General features: G+C 38.9%; 1 protein-coding gene and 2 non-coding genes across 3 annotated transcripts; 2 read left to right on the top strand and 1 right to left on the bottom strand.

Annotated features, from left to right (window-relative positions):
- Positions 1-730: 730 nt before the first annotated feature.
- LOC134658533 (zinc finger protein 250-like) lies at positions 731-25,763 on the top strand. Its single transcript, XM_063514220.1, has 13 exons — positions 731-941; positions 1,270-1,377; positions 10,568-10,769; positions 11,333-11,476; positions 13,100-13,266; positions 13,798-13,883; positions 15,360-15,485; positions 16,054-16,170; positions 18,648-18,797; positions 20,462-20,536; positions 22,427-22,538; positions 23,901-24,005; positions 25,503-25,763. Exons 1-13 carry the CDS (start codon positions 825-827, stop codon positions 25,761-25,763), a joined length of 1,770 nt encoding a protein of 589 aa, XP_063370290.1. The 5' UTR covers positions 731-824.
- Positions 4,023-4,126, top strand: LOC134658560 (U6 spliceosomal RNA). Its single transcript, XR_010097710.1, has one exon. It is a non-coding gene; the product is annotated as a U6 spliceosomal RNA (small nuclear RNA).
- Positions 15,765-15,836, bottom strand: Trnaa-agc (transfer RNA alanine (anticodon AGC)). Its single transcript has one exon. It is a non-coding gene; the product is annotated as a tRNA-Ala (tRNA).
- Positions 25,764-26,637: the final 874 nt, after the last annotated feature.

The raw sequence follows: 26,637 nt of genomic DNA on the forward strand, positions 1-26,637 counted from the left end.
AGAAAAAACAGTTTAGGGTGGCCAGTTACTGGCGAATTACCCTACTATAAATAATACCTACCGTGATACCCCATACACGCCGCATTTACATAGGGTAATTCGCCAGTAACTGGCCACCCTAAAACTAAATATGTATTCTATTCACCTAAAAACAAAATTCATTTTAGTATAAGGTGGCTAGTTATTTAAGGCTGGCCAGTTATTGAAACCTTATACTAAAATGGATTCTGTTCATGGGTAAATAGAATTCATTTTTTAGTTTAGGGTGGGCGTGGGCAGTTATTGGCCGGTGGCCAGTTACTGGCGAATACCCTACTGTGGATATAAATAAGTCAACAAAAAGACTAAAAAGTACCTACCTATGTGCAAACTTATCCGCAAAATGCAATATAACATGAGGTACCTTCGCCATAAGTACGTCGCGTATTTAGCACTGTATTAGTGCCAGATCGTCGTTAGTCGGCAAAGAGAATATAACCCACGTTCTGTGATATAACCAGTGAGTCGTCACATTTGTATTTGCCTCCAATTCAATATTATACCTACTACTTTTTGTTCCAATTCTAAGACTGTTAATTTGTGCTATTCGGCACAAGATGGCGTTATAGTTTACTATGACGTTAAGTTTGAAGAAAAACGCCTTAATGATTTGACATAACATGATTAGTTTCTAATCTGTTGACTTGACCCCACTTGCTTGTCATGTCATACTGTATTTTATTATTTATTAGTATTGTATCGGTGTTTTGGTTGAAAATAGTAAAGGATTAATTACTGCGCAATGTCTTGATTTTAAAGAGTATTGTTCTCTGAATCTTACTGCAATGGAGCAATCTGATATTGGGTTAAATCTGTATTGTTTTGGCTGTTTGTCTTCGAAGGAAGACAAGTCATTTTATTGCTTAGATCTGCAGAATTCAGTTTTGAAAACAGTTATACAGGTATTTCTTTCTTTAATTATCTCCAAATTACCTCGGTCAGTATGCCCGTTGAATTGATTTAAGATGTGTGTCATAAAGAATTCTATTTTAAGGCATCAATGGCCCGTAAACGTAAAAGATTTTAAGATGTATGTTTTGAACGATTTGAACACTTGAAACGCAGAGTCATCCACAAAAGGCACCATTGAGCTCGGAAAACATATTGTTTAATATTGTAATCGGTATAATACCCATAGTACCAACTTTACTTAGTTTGGGGCTAGGTTAATCTGTCTATGAATGGTCTTTATATTATTATATTATATTTACTTAAGTAATTTTATTCCAGGCTGAATGTCTCTTCCTCTGCTACCTCTGCAAGCGGGCTGCTCAAAAAGCAGAGCTGTTTATACAAAATGTCCAAAATAATCATGTTCTGCTTCAAAATATACATAGGGTATGTATATGTATTTAACCATTATTTATAAATCGAATTCCTCGATAAGATCGGACGCTTGCTGCGTTTCCCCGCTGGATTGCCAGACTTAGAATTACAATGATTTATTGTAAACTTGCATATCCCGAATTATGGGTCGTGAATGAATATTGAGTGGGCGCTGAATCTGAGTGTTACCGATAATATTTTATGCCCCTTTTTAAGATGGCCAAGAGTCAGGCCAGGAAAAAGGCAGCTTTTGTTAGGTGGGTCGAGGACCAGTTAACTTTGGGAACCACAGTTATTTAAAAAACAGGTCAAGTGCGAGTCGGACTCGCGTTCCAAGGGTTCCATACATTAACCCATTATAGACTGAGTTTTTTCGAGGTGTCCAATTTTTGTGATTTTTTAATATGTTCTTTATTAGAGCATATGTAACGAAGTTTTAGTAATAAAAACTTTTTGAGACCTTTCGTTTTGAAAAAAAACGCTGGTACCATATGGGACCGCTAGGCACGTACTGAGGTAAAAATTTGGAAATACTATGAAATTAATAAGAGTACAAATATGTTTATATTATTTATTTAATAAATCAGCCTCTTCGGTTGCAACTTAATAACATACAGTACGTATGTTTTACTATAATTATTTAATAAATGATCTTCCGAGACGTTACAAAAAATACTTTCTCTCTCTCTTTAGCCCTTTTCTACCCTTCGGGTGTAGGCCTCCTTCATTCTTCTCCATTCGTCACGGTTCTGTGCAACCTGGAGCCATCTCATCCCCGCAGCCCTTTTGATGTCGTCTTCCCAACGCATATTGGGTCTACTTGGAGGACGTTCTTCTCCCCATGGTCGCCACTCGAGTATTCTTTTACTCCACGAGTCGGTCTTTCGTGCCATATGACCAGCCCATTCCCACTTCAAACTGGCTACGCGTTTTACAACATCCGTGACCTTGCTCTGCTGTCTCAGCCACTCATTCGTTTTACGGTCTCTCAATGTGATCCCCACCAGTTTTCTCTCTAGCGCCCGCTGGACAACGCTTAGTTTACGTAATATGCCTTTGGTGAAAACCCAGGTTACAAAAAATACTTTACATTAAATTGGTAGTTGCATGCAGCACATAATCCTACATCACATTTCGATTTCATCCTTGGCCTCGCCCCCGTCCTCGGCTCCGTCCACGACTATGTGATCTAACTGTACCTCTAGAAACGCTGTTGCTGCGGCCTCTTAGTCCCTTGTCTTCTCCATCTTCTTGTATCTAGATACGGTATTCTTATTGCGGCATGACCGACGCGGTCGTGTGGACTGACGCAATACAACTTCACATGGGGCGTTGAGTTGTCTGCCGCTCAAATTATTTATTAAAGCACCAGCATCTTCTTCGCCTGAATCTTCATCGGAAGCAATGGCGGGATCTGGAGGTTCAATATAAATTATTCAGCCTCAATGTCCTCATTATCCTCTAAAATTGCCAATGCCTCGTGTACACTGCATCTAAAATATGACAAAACTTTATAAAAAACGATAAAATATGATTATTAAATAATACTTCATCTTGATCTTTCGATAAAATGTCAAATCACTATCGTGTATTACTAAAAACAATAAAACTACTTAATATATAAAAAACGAAAGGTTGACGAAAATATCGCACGGGAATCGCCTAGCGATCCCGTACGGTACCAGTAACTTTAACACGCGGTAGTTATAATATTTATACCTACCGGCACTAGTTAAATAAATTAAACTAAAGCAATGTTACTAAATTAAACAACTGTACCGATATTCGGAACCTAAAGTAATATATTGAGAGTGGCAACGCTGTAGTTAGTCGTATTGTCCTTTTCTAGCATATACGTCCATCTCTCTCCCACACCCCCACCACTTCAGGCAGTTGCGTTTGACAATTTTGACAGTTAGAAACAAACGCAAATTACCTCATTGGCTTGCTGTTTTTCCATCTGGAAGGTCGTGAAGCTAAACTGCTGGTGAGTTTTTGAATTTGTACCCCAGTTTAGCTGACTATATTGAAAAACAGTTTCTAACGGCTTTTGCCGTTCGAAATAAATATTTAAATTTAGTTGTCCGTTAAACTATCTAGCAAATAAAAATGATCCGGAATAGTGATGTGCAAGTGTTTTCAAAGGCTGCCTGCGCGCACCGTGGCTATGCCAATGAAAATACTAAAACACATGGTAGAAAACACATCGAGCTGGTAAAGCGTGCACGTGTCACCATTATAATTTAATTTTATTAAGTCTCTTCCGAGTCTTGTTAGTTTAAATCTTTGTGTGTGTATAATAATGGTTGAAATTATATAATACTTAAATGGTGATGTGTGGAGGTATACCCTTTCAAGTGATTTGTGTTTTCGAATACGAATGGATCGGATAGTTAATACGTGTTACGTAGAACCTACGTATTAAGGTAGAAGCTTATAGACGTGTAGGTTTTTTATCTGTCCAAGTATCTATCAGCAATTTATCTTTTTATCCCGTTCCGGGTTAATATAATATTGCAAAATTAATTTTTTGGTAATAAACTTGCTGATAAATAACGTGTACCCGAATAGGAGTCGACGATATTTCCGCTCTAAGGGACACAAGGTAACGAACAAACCTACATCGCAAACATTGCATTTATTTTTGTGGAAAGTGAGTACTTCGGCAGTACATAAACTTAAATCTGACTAGACATAGAGAGAGATTTGCATGGCTCTGCGCAAGAATGACATGCGAATTCGTGAAGTATTTCACTCTGTATCTATCAACTTATATCTCTCCAACTAGATCTTTGATTTATGTAGGTAGGTACCTACTTAAATATATAACTTAGCAGGTACTTACAGCTTTAAAGGTTAAGGAAAAGAACTCTTGCATGTAGGTGCTATATGTGCTTGTGTTATTTTGAATTTGAATAACTTGATTATTAATTCTATACGTAACTACATACAAGAGGGTCAATTCTTAAGCCTACTTACCTACCTACATAAATAGTACACTTAAATTAAACGTTTCAAATAAAATCGGAAGCCTGTGACATGGAAGGGCATTAATGATACGGGAATCTTTAGATTGATTCATTGACGAAGACGCATGGTTTGGTTCATATTGTCAAATTATATTAGTTAACTGTAGAGTTAAAGTTTAGTTTTGGCAAATCTGCACGTCACCGTGAATGACACTTTCTAAAAGTGCCTGTTAAAGCCTCCGTAAAGCCTTTCACCTTGTCGAGCAAGGAACCCGCAACTTAGGGAATATTACCCATAAACTCAGGGTATTTGATTTGAATGATACTTATTCTTAAACTTACGTTTGTTATGGTTCCACCTGCTAAGGTGCGCCTAAGAGAATCTTTTATTCGTTCACAAACTAACGTCAAGTTATTTGTGATGAAACCAATATATTATGTACCTATCTAAATCTGCGCAAGGCTGCCATGTTTACACCTGCGTAAGGTGTGCCAAAAGAATCTTTGATTCGTTCACAAACTAACGTCAAGTTACTTGTGATGAAACCAATATATTATGTACCTATCTAAACCTGCGCAAGGCTGCCATGTTTACACCTGCGTAAGGTGTGCCAAAAGAATCTTTGATTCGTTCACAAACTGACGTCAAGTTATTGATGATGATATTATAACCTATGTAAGCCTGCGCAAGGCACGTCAGACATATTCACAGAAATATAAATGATATGGTCATAACACAGGCGTGCGAGTAGACCACAATCACAAAAATATTACAAAGATTAAGTTGTAAATATCTCTTTTTAGAGAAAGTAAAAATGGTTTAAAATAATGTTTTGGGTAAAAATCAGTCGAAATAGGCAAGGCTTCGTTATTAGAGTTTTCATTTTTGTTTACCAATCTATTTCAAGGGTCCCGAACACCCTATTGGCTAAACCCGAAATTGGGCTAATTAACTGTGGTAAAAGTGAAAACTGCTTTCCATTTACATAACATTTCTAAAATTATAATAGGTAAAATAAAAACCTAAGATTCCAGGCCTATCTCGACTCATTTTTATTTTAAAGATGAAAAAATCTTCGCACCCTAATATAAAATTGTGGTCTGGAGACGCTAAGCCTCATAACTTGGGTGGCATAGATAATACTAAGAGATTTAGTCACCTAATTTCGACTATAAGCCCAGGCAGAATATTGATAATTAGAATAAGGAGTGGTCAATCCTCCAAGGTCCATACAATCTGTGGACTCTAATTAAATCAGGCTCGGTAAGCTCACGACACGACAGAGCTTACGATTCCATTCTGAAATAAGCTATGTCTACAATATATATTACCCATGGTGTGAAACAAACAGCCTGCTCAAGGTGTACAAAGGGTCCGTTTAACGGCCCTATAAACATCTACAAACCTTTGAAGTCTAGGCCTGCTACAATATGACAGACTAGAAATAAATACATATGATCCCAATGTAAGAGCAGCTCACAGTTGCATAAATTATATTTGGCTGGAGAGCACTTGTCTTTCAGTTAACATGTTTACGAGTACCTACCTATGTACACGACATGACCAAGGTTACCTACCTTTTTACATAATTATTATATCCCTGACTGCCATGGTATATTAGGAAAATTATCATGTGCTGGCGGTGCTGCACAAGCATGTTTGAAATAAAATATACAAAACTGGCCTAACGGGCGTTTATGAATTATGTATTTTACACCCTTGTGTCTGTATTGTGACCCTGGAAGTTTTAAACCACCTGTATCGTAAGTGCTCCTATATCCTAGATATGAGCGCCGCGCCGGCGCGCCGCCGCCGCCGACAAAATTTTCGCGCCGCCGCCGCCGACGCTGCGCTATCGGCGTGGCATCGGCGTGACCTTGGTAGTTACTACTACTTTCAGAATCAGATAATATATGTATATTCAATCGAGTTTAGATCTTTAACGGCGCCACTTCCAATAGTTTATAGGCAAATAGGCATTCAAAAGGTATTTTAGGCCCATATAATTCAAAAATATCGAAGGTAAAAGCAAACTTCGGGAAACAAAATTATTTAATATAAATTTTAACATCAATATGCTTTTAATAAACATACTGATTTCCATCCATTATTATTGTGGAACGTTCCACATTACAATTTATAGATTGTATATACACTAGACATGTCAATCACAATGAAAAAATTAACTGTGATCAACTTTGGCTAACGTGAGACTCGAACCTACATCTTTGGATTACCGATCCAATGCATAACCCCAATACCCCGAATTTAACCACTGCAAGCATGGTGAAACATCTTTAAAAGGTATAAAAAGGGGTAAATTTTGAGATATTAAGCGTTTCCACGTCCAAATGTCCGGCCGTTGGCTTCGCACGGAAGGGCGTCGGAATCGGGTATCGTCGGAACTTGGCCACTGTTCAAATTTCAAGCTTTGCTCTCTCGCAGCTCATTCTTTGGCCTTGCATCGCTCGCATGGAATGGAAGTAAGCCGCTATCTGAACTTGCAAGTTTTTGGCCCTGTTTTTGGCCTCGCATAGAAGCGCGCCGCAAACGGCGCTCCAGGCGTTCGGCCGTCAGCCAGGCTCACACTTGGCGTTCGATTCTTAGCTGTATGCTTACCTGCAGCTCATCCTCTGGCCTCGCATTGGGAGGCGTCGAAATCAAGTCTTCGGTGTTACATGGAGTTCGGCCTTGGGCCTCACTTTTTGACATGAATCGGCTTTGTTGGGTCGATATTAGTTAATGACGGAGCTCGATTTTCTTCGGACTGTCGACAAGACGTCTCCCTGATACAGTCAATCCGCAATTTTTAACTTAGCACAAAAGATAAGGGCCTCGCTAAGATCTTCCGGCCAGAGTCTCGCCAAGATTAAGACCGCCTCTGATGCCGCGCGATACCCCTTATCCACAGTTCATTTTATACGAAATACAACTTTTCTCGTACCATTATTCAATAAATTATCCTTGAAAATAAAAAATATATTTATTTTATAACTTTCTTATAGCAAAAACATGTTTTCTCGGTAAAATGTTGGTTTGAATTCTTTTTTCATTAATCGAAGGTGTTTCAAGGCCACGCCGCCGACCAATTTTGACCGGCGCGCCGCCGCCGGTTAAATGCCTATCGGCGCTCATATCTAGCACGGATTAAGTTTATAATAAACTACCCATGCCCTAACCTCAAGGGCAAGTGCTTCTATGCACGGACCAGATACTGTTATCACTTATTTCACTTATCATGACTTGTCATAGTTTGATACTACACGTTTAATAAATTTAAGACCGTGGAATGTACCCACTACAAAAGGTTTTTAAAAATAGTGACTGAATGGTTTGCACGAACGGTTCTAGCACAGTTTCTGGGCGGTCACGTCTAGGGCATGACCCTCTAGTTCTCAATTTATACAAAATTATAGCATTGTGATACTGTTCGCTTTGCACAATAAAATAGGGGAACAGGAGCACGCCTTGCGAAAAGGCGAAGCTATTTTGAAACGCAAACCTTTCAAAAATAGATTGAAATATATAAATAATTATGTTTTTGGTGTGGAACATGTAATTGTACACCCAAACAAATGCAATCATTTATTATATGTTAGCAAAACTCTGCCAAAGTGTTAGTCTGTCTCTACAGTGTAACCTTCTTGCTCGAGACCTGAAAAAATAATCTCATGCAGTCAAGTGTCGGAAAACCAGGTCCACACTCTTAGCACTACCGTGAATATATCTAAGAAGTCTGTATACTGCCTTCCAGGAGGCGGGATGTTAATAGACTAGCCTATATAGTAGGCCAGAGATATAGTATACAAAAGCACACTGGCCCAAATCCAGTAATATTATATGCACTTCAGAATACAAAATAATTGACTATTCTGCGTATATTTGATATCAAAAAGTTACAATTACCTACCCTTAGGTCATAAGGAGGATAAATATACATAAATATCAAATATATTCGACAAAGTGTTGACCCTAGCATTGGATAAAATAGGTTCCTCTTAAACGGCATCTGCGCTGTTGGCTTTGGGCCCACGGGTGCCCGGCAAAAGGTCGGGGACCCCATGGTTCCGCACAGTTATTGCAAATAATGTAAAATCACAAAATAAACACAAATTTTCATTTTGGTTAAAAACACATATGCGATGAGCTAAGGTTTCGAATTAAGTACCTTATTCTTAATCTGGAAAGAGAAGACTGAATATTCAGAATTAAGCTATGTCTATGAATGGTTTACATAAATTAAGCCACTTTAGCGTTCAGAAACAATCAAGTTTATGTCTACTAGTAGGCACCAGATAAGGTAAACTACTCATACTGCATATATAGACAACAATGAGTACAATTAAGGTCACTTGATGATAGCTAAACATGAATATAAGCAGAATGAGCTGCACCTATACAAATATCATTGATAAAGCTCTGTGGCAATTCTACATTTACCATTTGAACGCCAAGAGCACCAAAAAGCGTCGTAACTAGTGCCCACATGAGTATTATGATATGGCTTAAGCTCTCAAAGTAACCTTCACAATTTTAAGTAAGGTTTGTTTAAGTCCATTAGCTCGCGTTCGCGTTAGTAAAGCGTACAAACGATTAAATGCATTTTATAGCTATAACCAAATAAATAGCTCACACTGGCTCACAGTCATTAAAAGAATTCAGTAAAATCATTAAAAGTATTCCCTATGACATTTTATTAAGTACCTACCCAATATTAACTTTGTGGGTAGTGATAGTGATATAACGAATATTTAAAATATTCGTCTACTTAATCCTAAGGGATTCTGGAAATAAGAAAGGTCTTGTCCTTGTTATATCCTGCAACTGCTTACCTTACTAGATAATTATTATCAAATTTGTCAATAATTGGGAGTTATAAATAAAAACTACTCGAGTACTTTATGATTTTTATCTTTTCATATTTTAATTACATCACTCCATATCACAGATGTTGTATGCTCCCTGAAGAGTAGACTGACTTATCTTCTTTTACATAGTCTCACATACATATAATTAAGTACTATAGCACCCTTGTGGTGACTCACTTATTTTCGTTGAAAATTTATAAGTACCTACATTAAATACGTATATAAAATGGAAAGTTAGTATCATAATATAATGGTATATAAAATTGTATGCTTTACTAAATACCTCTCTCCTCACATGTATTAAAATAAAGGGTGTACTACATAATTAATTAATTAATTAAACACTCCTAATAAAATAATATTACATATACATAATATGTAAGTACATGTATAATCACATTGGCTTGGCGTCTTCCCACCACCAGGCGATAACAAACACGTCTCAATATATTACTTTAGGTTCCGAATATCGGTACAGTTGTTTAATGACAGCGTTTTACACAAAAATAAAACGCTAATTAAATAACTTACCATATTCGGAACCTAAAGTTTTAATCCTGCCTGGTGTAAATATGTATAATTTTGAGACAATGAGGTAATTTGCGTTTGTTTCTAACTGTCAAAATTGTCAAACGCAACTGCCTGAAGTGGTGGGGGTGTGGGAGAGAGATGGACGTATATGCTAGAAAAGGACAATACGACTAACTACAGCGTTGCCACTCTCAATATATTACTTTAGGTTCCGAATATGGTAAGTTATTTAATTAGCGTTTTATTTTTGTGTAAAACGCTGTCATTAAACGATTTTGCAATAACATTCGTTATTTATCTGTTAGTAAACCAAATATTGTAACTTACTTGAACGGCGTAAACATTTTTCCGCGAAATTTGCGATGCATCTACTTTGACCTTCAATCACACGCAACTGATGTAAATAAGTACTGTTTTAGGTTAACAATCGGCAGCGTTATGTCTCCTAGATCAACTTTCGCCAACAAGAGCCCGTCTTACGCGTCGCAATTTGGCTAATCACGCGAAAATAAAAGTCGTAAATAAATGGTACCATATGGTACCGCTAGTCTATAATGGGTTAAGTCCAACTCACGCTTGACTGCACATTTCTAATAGGGTTTCCTGTCATCTACAGTTAAAGTTGTGTATTTTTTTCAAAATTTTTGACCTAGTAGTTTTGGAGAAAAAGGGGGGAAATGGTCGGACACACAGACAGATGAGTGATCCTATTCTATCCTCCGTTTTTTCCTTATGAGGTACGGAACCCTAAAAAGCATTCCAAAAAATTCGCAAACATTCGTCAGTGACATAATGCATATGGCAGCTACCATAAATTCTGTAATTTTTTCAAGATGGAAACTTCCACTCTACAATCAGCTCGGACACGAACCCGAGCCCCGCACCAGCTGTCTCCGGTGTCCCTAGATATCATAGAGCTAGGAACCGAATCTACCCAGGAGTTGGACAGGAGGAACCTCGGCTATGACAACCGGCTGAACGTCAAACTAGAGACGAAGGAAGAGAGAGTACCAGAGAATTATCCAGATGATAACAGTAAGTATTCTACACATATTAACCCACATTTATAGACGGGTCTATCGGACATCAGTTAGCCGCGACCAAACGTCGGTAAATAAAGGTAATAAAATAAATTTGGCGGTAGCACAGAATAAATAATAGTACTAGATACAGAAGACTCACTCTCTAATAAAACGCGTCTGTTACGATCAGCACAGATATGGCCGCTAGGTGGCGAGAGCGCCACGCGCGGCTTATGGCTAGCCACCAAAATTGGTGTGGAACAGATGAACTTTTAGCTACCTGTAGCAAAGCGCGGAGTGAGCCACGCCTGGCGGTAGACCCGTCTATAAATGTGAGTTAATATGTATTCAAAACGCGAAAGTTTTAAGTATTCTACAGTTAATTTTAATTTAATACCCTTCTACTATGTAATAAGCTACATTTTTGATGCCTAAATAAATCATTTTTCATTTTCAATTACTAAGGTTTCATGTCATGTCATTTTGAAAAATAAATATATTTGTAAGTAAGCAATATTAAATCTATGACTATGATGCATATTTAAATGCATACTGAAGCTTTAAAATTATTTTCAGACAGCCAAGAGTCATTTGTAAAAGAGGGCTTACCTCTAAAAGTATTATTAAAAGAGAAAGAAACGGCACAAGGGGAGGAAAGCCCCAAAAAGAGTCCCAGGAAGTATAAGAAGAGAAAGAAAAAAAATGATGAAGCTGATGATGGTAAGAACCAGGGATGTTGCGAATATCCGCATCCGCATCCGCGGAACTTCCGCATGATTTTCAACATCCGCATCCGCATAAAATCGATGCGGATTTAATGCGGATGCGGCTGTGGAACAGGTCGGTACAGGAACGTCTTAGCATCGGCGTAAGTGCTAGACTGCTAGGTAATTTAGTCATTAGCCAAAAAAAACCTATTAGAAATGAGCAGTCAAGCGTGAGTGGGACTTAATGTACGGAACCCTTGGGACGCGAGTCCGACTCGCACTTGGCCGGTTATTTGAAATAAAAATTACTAAAATGTAATATTTGACGTTTTTTATGGTACTATCTTGACATCCGCGGATGTGAGCCTTTAAAAATCCGCATCCGCATCCGCGGATGTCAAAAAATCGGCATCCGCAACATCCCTGGTAAGAGCTACATATTTAGATTGCAAAGTGCTGCTTTTTAGGGTTCCGCAGCCAAATGGCAAAAAACGGAACCCTTATAGATTCGTCATGTCTGTCTGTCTGTCCGTCTGTCTGTCCGTCCGTATGTCACAGCCAATTTTCTCCGAAACTATAAGAACTATACTGTTGAAACTTGGTAAGTAGATGTATTCTGTGAACCGCATTAAGATTTTCACACAAAAATAGAAAAAAAACAATATTTTTTTGGGGTTCCCCATACTTCGAACTGAAACTCAAAAATTTTTTTTTCATCAAACCCATACGTGTGGGGTATCTATGGATAGGTCTTCAAAAATGATATTGAGGTTTCTAATATCATTTTTTTCTAAACTGAATAGTTTGCGCGAGAGACACTTCCAAAGTGGTAAAATGTGTGTCCCCCCCCCCTGTAACTTCTAAAATAAGAGAATGATAAAACTAAAAAAAATATACGATGTACATTACCATGTAAACTTCCACCGAAAATTGGTTTGAACGAGATCTAGTAAGTAGTTTTTTTTAATACGTCATAAATCGCCTAAATACGGAACCCTTCATGGGCGAGTCCGACTCGCACTTGGCCGCTTTTTTTGGAGTGTTTGCTGCAAGCATTGTAAGGCCCAATGTACAGTCGCCATCAAATATCGGAGCGGCTAAGGCGCTCACAAATATCTGAACACGCCTCTATTGTCAGGGCGTTAGAGTGCATGTTCAGATATTGTGAACACTACGGCCGCTCCGATATATCTGATGGCGACTACACTCTGTTTCAATGTAATGAGGACCTTTTATAAACCAAATAAAGTAGCTTCTTATTTTGTTTCATTGTTTACTAAAACGAACGAATATCATCCCAATTCACTATACAACAAGGTACAAATTAAAAATAGATTTTTTTTATGATAAGCCTTAGGAGGTTATGGTGACCTTTAAGGTACCTTAGATGATTCAAAGTATTTTTTATTATATTTCAAACTAGCGATCCGTCCTGGCTTCGCACGGGTTAACAAATTATACATAAACCTTCCTCTTGAATCACTCTATCTATTCAAAAAACCGCATCAAAATCCGTTGCGTAGTTTTAAAGATCTAAGCATACATAGGTACAGACAGCGGGAAGCGACTTTGTTTTATACTATGTAGTGGGGTCAAAAAATAACTATGGATATTCACTTAATTTTCTTCATTTCAGAATTAGCCATAATACCCTTCGAGATAACTCGAGAGCAATGCTTCGAGGAGCGCGCGCGCATGGCGCTCGACCAGCGTTACCTGGCCTCTATGTACAAATGCACCGACTGTGTTAAAGGGTTCAACTATAAAGACAGCTTTGATAAACATATGGAGAAACATAGCGAGGTGAGACGTTTGCTTTATGGAAATACTCTTGAAACCGGTTTAAAAATAACGGTTTTACGAACGAAACCGAAATTAAAATCACCTATATTTATTATAGGTGGTCAAGCAGATCTTGTCAGTAGAAAAAGGCGGCAAATTTGAATAATGTAGGCGCGAAGGGATATCGTCCCATGGAAAATTTGAATTTCGCGCCTTTTTTTACTGACAAGATTTGCTTGACCAGCTATATTTATATTACTTGTATTTGTTTAGTTGTGTAAATGTACCTATTTTGTTTTGTAATTACAACATGATGTTGCACCGCCTACAAGTTATCTGCTTTGCCCAAAGGTTGACTGGTAGAGAATGCCTTGTAGCATTACGTCCGCCTTTTATACGTTTGTATTTTCTTTTGTGCAATAAAGATTTAATAAATAAATAAAAGATTTTGCGGCAAAGTACATATTATGATAACGGTTTGGAAATTTAACCGGTTTCTGAGCCTTGTACAGAATTGACAGAAACCTAATAAAATGAGTGTATTATTTTCAGAGTAATGGTAATTACGAATGCGACGTGTGCAAGCAGAGGATGAGTACAGAAGACAAGCTAGTCGGCCACAAGAAATACCACGAAAAGTATGTTCATTCATTCTAATTCACTTATAAGTTACCTATTGACGTCTTTATTATAAATTTCTATGAAATTATCACGTTTAAATAACACTTGTACAGACTGGGCTGTCAAAATCGCTGCCAACTTAGCTTGGTCTTACTCTAGCATTATTCTGGTTACATTCTAAACACGCTCGTAGTATTTTATGACCTTTCAATCCTCTTCTTCAATTCCCTCAATTATTCTTCAATTAAATTCAATTATTCTTTTTCAATTCTTTCACTTTATAGGTTCGTTAAAAAAAATGTTTTATAAGTTTCAAGAAACTCATTAAAACTTCCAGAAAGTATTATGCTTTTTATGGTTTTTAACTCTTATAATAATAAAGAAAAGTCAAACAAAGGGGCATGCTATGGTTAATAAACAAAAAAGTGTGAAAAAATATTCTCCTAAGCGCCACGCACCATCCCACTAACCCGGGGTTAACGGGTCAAACCTGGAGTTACCATGGTTACCAGTACAATTTGACACTGTGTTAACGGTTTAACCGGTTAACCCCGGGTTAGTGGGATGGTGCAAGTGGCGCTTAATGTCTGCGTAGAGGAAGATGGGGACTACATTTGTATATGTAGAGAAGCGTGCGCCCATTATTCTCTTTAGACTTTTTAGGGTTCCGTAGCCAAATGGCAAAAAATGGAACCCTTATAGATTCGTCATGTCTGTCTGTCTGTCCGTCTGTCTGTCCGTCCGTATGTCACAGCCACTTTTCTCCGAAACTATAAGAACTATACTGTTGAAACTTGGTAAGTAGATGTATTCTGTGAACCGCATTAAGATTCACACAAAAATAGAAAAAAAACAATAAATTTTTGGGGTTCCCCATACTTCGAACTGAAACTCAAAAATTTTTTTTTCATCAAACCCATACGTGTGGGGTATCTATGGATAGGTCTTCAAAAATGATATTGAGGTTTCTATTATCATTTTTTTCTAAACTGAATAGTTTGCGCGAGAGACACTTCCAAAGTGGTAAAATGTGTGTCCTCCCCCCTGTAACTTCTAAAATAAGAGAATGATAAAACTAAAAAAAATATATGATGTACATTACCATGTAAACTTCCACCGAAAATTGGTTTGAACGAGATCTAGCAAGTAGTTTTTTTTTAATACGTCATAAATCGCCTAAATACGGAACCCTTCATGGGCGAGTCCGACTCGCACTTGGCCGCTTTTTAATACTAGAATTCTTGGAGGATATAATCAAACGGAGACGCCATGTCTGTAATTTTCTGTACAAAACAGTCTGCCGATTTTTGCGGGGGAGGGGAACGTCAAATGTATGCGTAACGTAAAAATAGCCATGTCAGATAAACGTCAGTCCATACATTGTGTATGACCGTTGGCCGCCTATTTTCGACAGAGGGGAAAGCCTGTTAATGGCTACTCCGTTTAGTTGTATCCTCCAAGCTAGAATTAATCAATAATTTCTTCTGTAACTGGCGGTACCGGTGCCCCGTGTGTGGTATGACCCGCGCCAGCCGGGTGCTGGTCAAGGACCACTACTCGGCCCTGCACTCCTCGCGTCAGGTCAGACACAACTGCCCGCACTGCGACAAGACGTTCACGTAAGTGTCTATAGACTAACCCTGTATGTTTTTTCCAAAATCTGTAAAAGCCAATCTTCATTAATTTGAAATCGAAGGAAGGTCTTCTAAGACCGTTTTCTCGTAGCAGCACTGGATCTGGTAGCTGCCCTCACTGACCCAAAAAGAAAATCCACCCTGTAGTGTGTCAAAGGACTGTCTCTGTCTCTAGACAGAGAGAATCATACTATCTTTGTCTTACACTAGTACTAGCATCCAAAAGAAAAGGATGAGTATAGTTTTCTTTGTTGAGACTTGAAGTGTCTTGGGTGAGACTTGAACTCACACCACTGGATCGCTAGCCCATTGCTCTGCCATCTGAGCTACCAAGACCTCACCCAAGGACAGCAAATATTTCCACCATAGAGGCCTTTTAGGGAGACACCCTAGCGACATCTACCACTTCTTACCTAAACGCTGCTGTCCTTGTGTTTCGCGTCCCTCGATCAAACTAAGAAATTCTTGACAAGAAACTTAAAGTCCTCCTTAAAGTACGGTAAATCGGCGCTTGCAGTCGTTATTGGAATTGTACCTTTATTTTCCATTTCAGACGTAAGCTAGCATGGCGGAAGCACGTGTCCAGCGTGCACGGTCGCGCGAGGGAGACGTGTCAATATTGTAATAAGACTTACGCCAACAAAGATGTTCTGAAAGCGCATATAAACCTGTGAGTATAAAATGTGGCTTTCCATACAGAAGGGTCCTTAACAATAACTGCAATAAGGGCGTTTTCATCTGAAATTTCAACAGAAATTTTGATAGAGACGTCCTTATTGCACTTGAAGCATAAGGACGATTATCTGATGGAAAGCCACAAGTATCCTTTTTTTGCAAATATACGTTGACTAATAAATTGAGGAAGTCTTTCCGGGCGTAGACAAGAGCTGTATAAAGTTACTGCAAAATATATCGTACATCGCCATCTAGTTCAGCTGTCAAACATTTTGTATTTTTTTACTTTCCATCTTTACAGTATATAACGCTTTGCTATTATTATGTGGGTATAACCTGTTGTAGGGTATACTCATACTCATACTCGTTTATTCATAAAGCCAATTTACATGTCAAATAAAATTAGAATGATACAGCATATACATATTTGACTGTATTTAATAGTAGCAAGACAAGGCATAAAGTGACCCATTTTTACCCGAGGCAAAATAGTAGACGAGGGTAAAAATGGACATTTATTATTTGTTGTACACTCTGCTTTTCACTTCGATTGCGAGGAAAATATACATACAAAAATATCCAATATTTTAGGTTATTTTCCCGTATTTATTCAAGACTAAAGAATTTTTTTCTCAAAAATGGACTGCAAAGTCGACGTTGCCGGTTAAAAAATAGGTCGCGAAGTACGTAGTTTATGGTCAGTCAAAAAATTAAAAAGTTAAAAACATTGCAGTCTCGATTTCGGGACTGCAATGTTGCATACAAATTCCATTATTTAACTAGTTCCAAAATTTTTTAAGAGTTGAAATGGCCATATCAAATGAAGGCATAGGTCCAATTAAACAGCCAAACAGATGATCAGCACTTATTATTATAATGTTGGTACCGTGACTATTTAGGTGTCTCAAATAGGTTGGCGTATTTTCAGCAGAAAAATACACTTCTTTTTTTTTAAAGGCGGCAAAGCAAATATGCAAATATAATGGTTTTACTTTTTTCTGTGATAATTAGACCGTTGCTCCGGTAAATAATTTCTATTTCTTGCACCATTTTTGAGAAAAGCACTATATATGACTCGGCTGGAAGGCTACTTGCTGGCTTCGGATTCAATTAAACGGACTCCAAAGGTCGTCCGTTTAAAACGAATCCTCAGCCAGCAAGTAGCTACTTCCGAGCCTCGACAATAATGTACTATTATTCGGGCCGGTCGGGGGCGCGAGGCACGCCGGGCGGGAGCGCGCCGGCAAGGCTGGCAGTTTGTATGGCAGATTTTGGACTTTACTGCTAGGTCAATAAGGGTCGCAATAGATGATTTTACTTTATGCTCTAGAACAGCGATCGGCAACCTTTTAGCAGCCAAGGGCCACATAGTAGTTAACGAAGTTGACGCGGGCCGCACTCTGTTAATATTTATGACTTTATCAGACATTGTCGTTTGTCAATATTACATACAAACTAGCCAGGGAGGCTCGCGGGCCGCAAATTACAGGTTCACGGGCCGCATGCGGCCCGCGGGCCGCGGGTTGCCGACCGCTGCTCTAGAACATAGCAACTTTATGTCGTCTACGCACGACATAAAGGTGCACTTTTTGAGCATGATGAGAAGTGAAAAATAAATTATTTTACACCATGCATGAAATAAAGCACCAGAATATTAATAGAGAAACGTAGACAGCAGTATTTCTATTTTAAAACCCGTATAAAACTGTAAAAAGAGTGGGTAATTTGATTGTGACGTCACATGCTAGTGTTTCATATAAATTCTATAGTAGCAAAACCCTTTTGACAGTTCGAAAAAAGAAACTGATTTGACTAGTAGTCAAATACCCTATTGTATTAGGTAGGTACAAGTACTTTATTTGCATCACCCTAACCATAGAGAATAGTAGTTTATGCAACAGTGATATAATAAGGGTTCTTAAAATTCAAGGGTCGAAGTTACAAAACGAGACGTAGTCGAGTTTTGTAAAAAAAGACCCGAGAATTTTAAGAACCAATTATGAGCTGTTGCATACATTACTTTTTCTATGACAGCTGCACGCAAAAAAAAAAAAAAAAAAAAAAAAAAAAAAAAAAAAAAAAAAAAAAAGAGTTATTATAAAAAAAAAAGAGTTATTATTGTAAATGAAAACATACCTCTTTCAATCAAGATGATCGGAACTTGTATCTTTAAAAAAAATAAAGCAGTTGTATTATACTCATAAGATGACTGCTAGCAGTCATCTTATGAGCCTATAGACAAAGCATTCAAATGACATTGCTTTAGATATCACTGTCAGTCATTTAATTGACACATTTAAGTGCTGGAGTAGAAAAATATAGTTAGAATAGAGTAGCGGTACTGATAATTCCGCTACTCGATGCTAGATGTCGACTACGAAAATAGTCTTTCTGGTACCAAAACCGATGTATGGTATGGAGTGAGCACTCTATTTTTTTTTCTATGCCCTAACATAACCCATGTTTTTACAGCCGACACCCAATAGAGGGCACCACAGCCCCAATAGTAAAGTCGCACGTGTGCCAAGACTGCGGGAAAGCGTTTAAGAGCCCTTCGTTACTCAAGATACACAGTGTCAAGCATTCGCCCAACAAGGACTACTATTGTGTCGAGTGTGACAAGTAAGTGTTGATTCGAGTACGTTTGCCAAGACTGCGGGAAAGCGTTCAAGAGTCCTTCGTTACTCAAGATACACAGTGTCAAGCATTCGCCCAACAAGGACTACTATTGTGTCGAGTGTGACAAGTAAGTGTTGAGTCAAGTACGTTTGCCAAGACTGCGGGAAAGCGTTTAAGAGCCCTTCGTTACTCAAGATACACAGTGTCAAGCATTCGCCCAACAAGGACTACTATTGTGTCGAGTGTGACAAGTAAGTGTTGAGTCAAGTACGTTTGCCAAGACTGCGGGAAAGCGTTTAAGAGCCCTTCGTTACTCAAGATACACAGTGTCAAGTATTCGCCCAACAAGGACTACTATTGTGTCGAGTGTGACAAGTAAGTGTTGAGTCAATTACGTTTGCCAAGACTGCGGGAAAGCGTTCAAGAGCCCTTCGTTACTCAAGATACACAGTGTCAAGCATTCTCCCAACAAGGACTACTATTGTGTCGAGTGTGACAAGTAAGTGTCGAGTCAAGTACGTTTGCCAAGACTGCGGGAAGGCGTTCAAGAGTCCTTCGTTACTCAAGATACACAGTGTCAAGCATTCGCCCAACAAGGACTACTATTGTGTCGAGTGTGACAAGTAAGTGTTGAGTCAAGTACGTTTGCCAAGACTGCGGGAAAGCGTTCAAGAGCCCTTCGTTACTCAAGATACACAGTGTCAAGCATTCGCCCAACAAGGACTACTATTGTGTCGAGTGTGACAAGTAAGTCTTGAGTCAAGTACGTTTGCCAAGACTGCGGGAAAGCGTTTAAGAGCCCTTCGTTACTCAAGATACACAGTGTCAAGCATTCGCCCAACAAGGACTACTATTGTGTCGAGTGTGACAAGTAAGTGTTGAGTCAAGTACGTTTGCCAAGACTGCGGGAAAGCGTTTAAGAGCCCTTCGTTACTCAAGATACACAGTGTCAAGCATTCGCCCAACAAGGACTACTATTGTGTCGAGTGTGACAAGTAAGTCTTGAGTCAAGTACGTTTGCCAAGACTGCGGGAAAGCGTTTAAGAGCCCTTCGTTACTCAAGATACACAGTGTCAAGCATTCGCCCAACAAGGACTACTATTGTGTCGAGTGTGACAAGTGTTGAGTCAAGTACGTTTGCCAAGACTGCGGGAAAGCGTTCAAGAGCCCTTCGTTACTCAAGATACACAGTGTCAAGTATTCGCCCAACAAGGACTACTATTGTGTCGAGTGTGACAAGTAAGTGTTGAGTCAAGTACGTTTGCCAAGACTGCGGGAAAGCGTTTAAGAGCCCTTCGTTACTCAAGATACACAGTGTCAAGCATTCGCCCAACATTGTGTCGAGTGTGACAAGTGAGTGTCGAGTAACGTAGGTAGTAGGTACATTTGCCCTACGCTATAGCATAGAGAAACTGAAGTACATATGACCTAATTTACTACACAGAGTATGGCTAGTGTTTAAAACTTCATCCTGTATGATAGCGTATGCATATGTGATATTCTGATATTCTGAATATTCTGATATTAAATATTTTTTATGCACCCGAGCACGGTAATCATAATCATAATCATTTATTGTATAATATTAATATTACATGTCAATTATTTACAAAACGTATTGAATAAAATTAATGCGAAGGATATTTTACCAGTGTTATTGTTTTCAGGAGTTTCAAATCGGCGACAATACTGAAACATCACTTGAAGACTGCTTCAGTTCACGTTAACTACGTCGATTTACCGTAAGGACATCATTTTGGAATTGTTGGAAAGTATATACATACATACATGTTTAATAATGTATGTGGGTATGTATATACCTATCTACCTAGCTTTATTTGACGTTCATAAGCGCATTGTAATTATGCCTACTTGAATAAACTATCTTTTATCTTGTCTTATCTTTATATACTTTATCGCAAATATAAATAAAAACACGAGAAACACAGTTACAGAGTGAATTAAATGGGTCAATGAAATATTTCTTGTTGTTATTCTGTCCCATCAGCGAGGAGACAATAGTAGCATAGATTGTTAGAAGAACTGCTGTACCATGTTCTACTAACATGCTCAGTAGATGTCCCATTACGGAAAGGTCTTATAACTACTATAAAATGCAAGTTTGGTTCATTTAAATACGAAAAACCTAGAATTTTAAGAGTGACTCAGGAGACCGTAACCATAGCAACGTGTGTCAAGAAAAAGTTGATTAACCCAAATACAACAAAGGCGAACTTATCCCTGTATGGGATCTCTTCCAGTGTAATCAGATCAGGGCTCGGAAACCGTTTTATCTTTCAAACCGGTTACGTTCATTCACCCGGGCACGAGAAGGATTTCGTTTCCGTTTGCGGTTACCGGTTAAAGAACTGTTCTATTGAGATACTGAATTATGTCAAATTCGTTCGCCTTCCGTTTTTGTGGAACGAAATTAACCGGTTAAATTGAAAATATCGAAGCGAGATAGAATAAGTATTCCTACCTCTTTCACGTATGTCAACGAGTTTAACCGAGTCTCCTAAAGCCAAGGGTAACCGGTTCCTTGCGAACCATAAAATTCCGTTCCCTCATCTTACCGCTTAGGAGAGAGAACGTGTTTTAGTTCGCGTTTCATCAAATAACCGGGTTTTTTAGAACGAAATAATATAACGGTTTTGGAACGATATTAACAGGTTTTTCAATACCGGTTCATTTTCATTTTCATTTATTTAACATTAAAAGTCATGTGCATTACAGAAGATGTTAGTAGAATGTAGTCAGTACATGACACCCGGGTAGGGCGCATAATGTTAGTACTTATGAGGTACCCAATTTCCTACTTATATATATGTATTTTATTCTAGTGAGTATACCAATTATAATGCATGCATATCTAATTTAACTTAACACTTAAAATAATGTTCGAAAAATTAAATTCTGTATTAAATGTCATTTTCGGTTACCAAGGTTATTAATATTATACAAACACATATACAGTGTGGAAAGATAAGTCGGGCCCTGGAGGGAAACTACCTTAAATCCTTAAGCTGGCTCATTTTACTTAAAGGAGACATTCCTTTATTTTTAAAAAGAAACAAAACTGCATTCAAAGATTTTCTAAAACTCGCTTGCCTCGCCCGGGACTCGAACCGACTAAAAATTCCAAAAAATAAAAACTCGCCATTTTATTCTACTAGTCGATACAGTTAATGTTAATGATAACATTTCTCCAAGAAACATTAGGTCTTAAACTCGTCTGTCGTACAAAATATCCATAAAATGTAATATTTAGTACTCAAGATTTTTTTAGACAAGCCAAGTCGAAGAAAAAAAGAAAAATACTTTGAATGCAGTTTTGTTTCTTTTTGAAAATAAAGGAATGTCTCCATTAAGTAAAATGAGCCAGCTTAAGGATTTAAGGTAGTTTATTGTTTATTGTTTATTGTTTATTTATTTATTGACTAACTTACATTTACAGTTAAACCAGACATGTAAGTTATTAAACATAACAAATTATTTAATTACTTAGTAGTAGTTTCCCTCCAGGGCCCGACTTATCTTTCCACACTGTATATCTAGGTTTATTTTTATTTCGTTCCGAGCCCTGAATCAGATAATCGTGTGGCATTACATCTCCGACTGTCAATTCCCAGTTTGTCTTGCGAGCATTGCGGGAAGCGGTTCGCGATTCGACGGGACTTGGTACAACACATCAACAGAGTACATCTCAATATAAAACCATTCCGGTGCGACCGCTGCGAGAAGGTAACTTATTGAAGTGAAAACTTCTTTAGCGGCGCTGTCTTAATCTTTTTTCTTTTTTTCAATGTTTAGATAAATACTTACCTACTTACTTCATATACCTAAGATGGACTAATTACCTACCTAACCCTTATATTATACCTAAGAACTGATGTAAAAAGTAATGAAATAAATGCATTTGTATTTGTATTTATTTTTTTAGCGGCGCTGTGCACTTTTTGAGGTGGGGGAAAAAATGTTAAACTCGCGACAGGTCACGTGACCGTAAGACGGACCTGATCGGAAAACTGTTACAATGTCATTGAGTTTTCACTTCTGCCGGCACTCCCGGAGTGCAACCCGTTGTTTTTTAACAGTGCCAGCGACTCGCTAGGCGAGTTCACTGTTCGTAGGCACTTTTCGCTACATACGGTTTTTCGCGTGTTATCGGCTACGCTCGTAGCGCGTAGCTCGCGCTGGCACTGAATGTGTTAAATACCAAGTCGGTGGCTAACAAGCGTACGGCCCGCCTGATGGTAAGCAGTTGTCGTAGCCTATGGACGCCCGCCACTCCAGAGGTGTTACATGCGCGTTGCCGACTTTTTAAAAACCTGTACACTCGTGTAGACCCTCGGGAAAACCTCGGAAGGAAACTCATTCCACAGCCGAAGCGTCCGCAGGAGGAAATTTTATGAAACCGCACAGTACGCGACTATTAAGGCACTAGGGCGTGAGGAAACTACTACAAAAATAGTGATAAGTAAATAAAATTTTCCATTAGTGTCACTTACGAAAACAATTAATACTTCTTAATATGTGAGGGGAAGATTTTGTCGTTTAAATTTTTTTTTCCATAACCTGTATATGTCTATCATTAGGTATTAATATCTGGGAGACCGAGCTTTGCTCGGAAAACATATAATTATCAAAAATGCGCATTTTCCCAGAGATAAGACCTAGCTAGATAGATTTTTCGCCCCCCCAAAACCCCCATATAGCAAATTTCATCGAAATCGTTAGAGTCGTTTCCGAGATCCCCGAAATATAAATATAAATAAATAAATATACAAGAATTGCTCCTTTAAAGGCATAAGATACGGAGCCACGCCGTTTTATCGACTAAATAGCTAGTTTTTAGTTTTAAGTTTATAAAATACATATGTATGTTAGTCTGTAACGTATTTGTAATATGGGCCTTGTTGCCTGAGTTAAATTTCCAAATAAAAAAATAAAATAAAAATAAGATAAAAATTTGGGAATGTTCCCCTAAACTGACCTCGGTTCCCCTTTATAGAATCCATCCTGTATACATACGTATTTATGTTGTATTGTTTTCTGTAATGAGTTGTGCAATTTGTATTTGTATTGTATTGTATTTTTGTCCAGGCTTACGTGAACGTGTGGTCACTGAACGAGCACCGGCGATTGGTACACGAGGGGTTCAAGCGACCGCTGAAGTACCCTTGTGCCATGTGTGATAAGGTCTTTGACGTGAGTACATACAATATTCAATTATATCAGTTCACTAAGAATTGAAGCTTTTTAGGGTTCCGTACCCAAATGGCAAAAAAGATTCGTCATGTCTGTCTGTCTGTCCGTCCGTATGTCACAGCCACTTTTCTCCGAAACTATAAGAACTATACTGTTGAAACTTGGTAAGTAGATGTATTCTGTGAACCGCATTAAGATTTTCACACAAAAATAGAAAAAAAACGATAAATTTTTGGGGTTCCCCATACTTCGAACTGAAACTCAAAAAATTTTTTTTCATCAAACCCATACGTGTGGGGTATCTATGGATAGGTCTTCAAAAATGATATTGAGGTTCCTAATATCATTTTTTTCTAAACTGAATAGTTTGCGCGAGAGACACTTCCAAAGTGGTAAAATGTGTCCCCCCCCCTCCCTGTAACTTCTAAAATAAGAGAATGATAAAACTAAAAAAAATATATGATGTACATTACCATGTAAACTTCCACCGAAAATTGGTTTGAACGAGATCTAGTAAGTAGTTTTTTTTTAATACGTCATAAATCGCCTAAATACGGAACCCTTCATGGGCGAGTCCGACTCGCACTTGGCCGCTTTTGTTATTTGAGTCGTCGAGCTCCTGACCTGCACGGCGGCTACATATGGTCCTTCGAGCCGGATGGCCGCATTTAAAGTGTCATTCAATAGAACTTGCTATGTAAACAAAAGTTACTAGTAAATTGACATTCAGTGACAATTTTAGTATGGCGGTTTGTTTACATAGTTAGCAAGTTCTATTGAATGACACTTTAGCTACTGCATTAAGAATATAGGTATTGAGATTTTATACAATTATAAAGGGTGCCTTCGCAAAGGTTGCTTCGTCATCTTCCTCGCGTTGTCCCGGCATTTTGCCACGGCTCATGGGAGCCTGGGGTCCGCTTGGTAACTAATCCCAGGAATTGGCGTGGGCACTAGTTTTTACGAAAGCGACTGCTATCTGACCTTCCAACCCAGAGGGTAAACTAGGCCCGTTTTGGGATTAATCCGGTTTCCTCACGATGTTTTCCTTCACCGCAAAGCGACTGTAAATATCAAATGATATTTCGTACATTAGTTCCGAGAAACTCATTGGTACGAGCCGGGGTTTGAACCCGCGACCTCTGGATTGCAAGTCACACGCTCTTACCGCTAGGCCACCAGCGCTACAAACACACAAACACACGATACAACATTCAAACTACTGGGCTATAACCGCGAAAATCGTAGTTCGCAAACTGCGGGCATTTTTCTCTGTCACTCTAATTACGCCTTTATTGGAGTAAAAGAGAGAATACTTTTCATAATTTGAACTGTTAGGCCCACTTGCACCATCCCACTAACCCGGGGTTAAGCGTTTAAACAGCCAACCCGGTGTCAAATTGTACTGGTAACCATGGTAACGCCAGGTTTAACCGGTTAACCCCGGGTTAGTGGAATGGTGTAAGTGGGCCTTAGTGAACATAAATTTGTCCGCAGAGCAACCAGATCCTCAAAGATCATATCCGCACGCACACGGGCGAGCGGCCTTTCCAGTGTAGCCGCTGCCCCGCGCAGTTCCGCCAGGCCAGCACCCTGGGGACCCACGTCAAACTTGTACACTTGAAACTGACTAGAGACGGGAGGCCTAAAGCTTTGGCTAGCAAATATCCGATGGTACAGGATCAGGATGCGTTTAGCCAGCCTAATACAACTGTAGAGTCAGGCCAGTATGCTGGGGACACATCGCAAACTAACTAGAGACGGGAGGCCTAAAGCTTTGGCTAGCAAATATCCGATGGTACAGGATCAGGATGCGTTTAGCCAGCCTAATACAACTGTAGAGTCAGGCCAGTATGCTGGGGACACATCGCAAACTAACTAGAGACGGGAGGCCTAAAGCTTTGGCTAGCAAATATCCGACGGTACAGGATCAGGATGTGTTTAGCCAGCCTAATACAACTGTAGAGTCAGGCCAGTATGCTGAGGACACATCGCAAACTAACTAGAGACGGGAGGCCTAAAGCTTTGGCTAGTAAATATCCGATGGTACAGGATCAGGATGCGTTTAGCCAGCCTAATACAACTGTAGAGTCAGGCAAGTATGCTGGGGACACATCGCAAACTAACTAGAGACGGGAGGCCTAAAGCTTTATAGCAAATATCCGATGGTACAGGATCAGGATGCGTTTAGCCAGCCTAATACAACTGTAGAGTCAGGCCAGTATGCTGGGGACACATCGCAAACTAACTAGAGACGGGAGGCCTAAAGCTTTGGCTAGTAAATATCCGATGGTACAGGATCAGGATGTGTTTAGCCAGCCTAATACAACTGTAGAGTCAGGCCAGTATGCTGGGGACACATCGCAAACTAACTAGAGACGGGAGGCCTAAAGCTTTATAGCAAATATCAGATGGTATAGGATCAGGATGCGTTTAGCCAGCCTAATACAACGGTAGAGTCAGGCCAGTATGCTGGGGACACATCGCAAACTAACTAGAGACGGGAGGCCTAAAGCTTTGGCTAGCAAATATCCGATGGTACAGGATCAGGATGTGTTTAGCCAGCCTAATACAACTGTAGAGTCAGGCCAGTATGCTGGGGACACATCGCAAACTAACTAGAGACGGGAGG

The sequence above is a fragment of the Cydia amplana genome, chromosome 22 (genome assembly GCF_948474715.1).
Source record: "Cydia amplana chromosome 22, ilCydAmpl1.1, whole genome shotgun sequence".
In the NCBI taxonomy this organism is placed as follows: domain Eukaryota; kingdom Metazoa; phylum Arthropoda; class Insecta; order Lepidoptera; family Tortricidae; genus Cydia; species Cydia amplana.

What these genes read in the sequence shown, in the direction of transcription:
- LOC134658533 (XM_063514220.1), top strand. Translation starts at nt 825, where the DNA reads ATGGAGCAATCTGATATTGGGTTAAATCTGTATTGTTTTGGCTGTTTG. An exon ending in TGCTTCAAAATATACATAGG is followed by an intron (nt 1,378 to 10,567) that starts GTATGTATATGT and finishes AATTTTTTCAAG; the next exon opens with ATGGAAACTTCCACTCTACA. An exon ending in CTGAAAGCGCATATAAACCT is followed by an intron (nt 16,171 to 18,647) that starts GTGAGTATAAAA and finishes ATGTTTTTACAG; the next exon opens with CCGACACCCAATAGAGGGCA.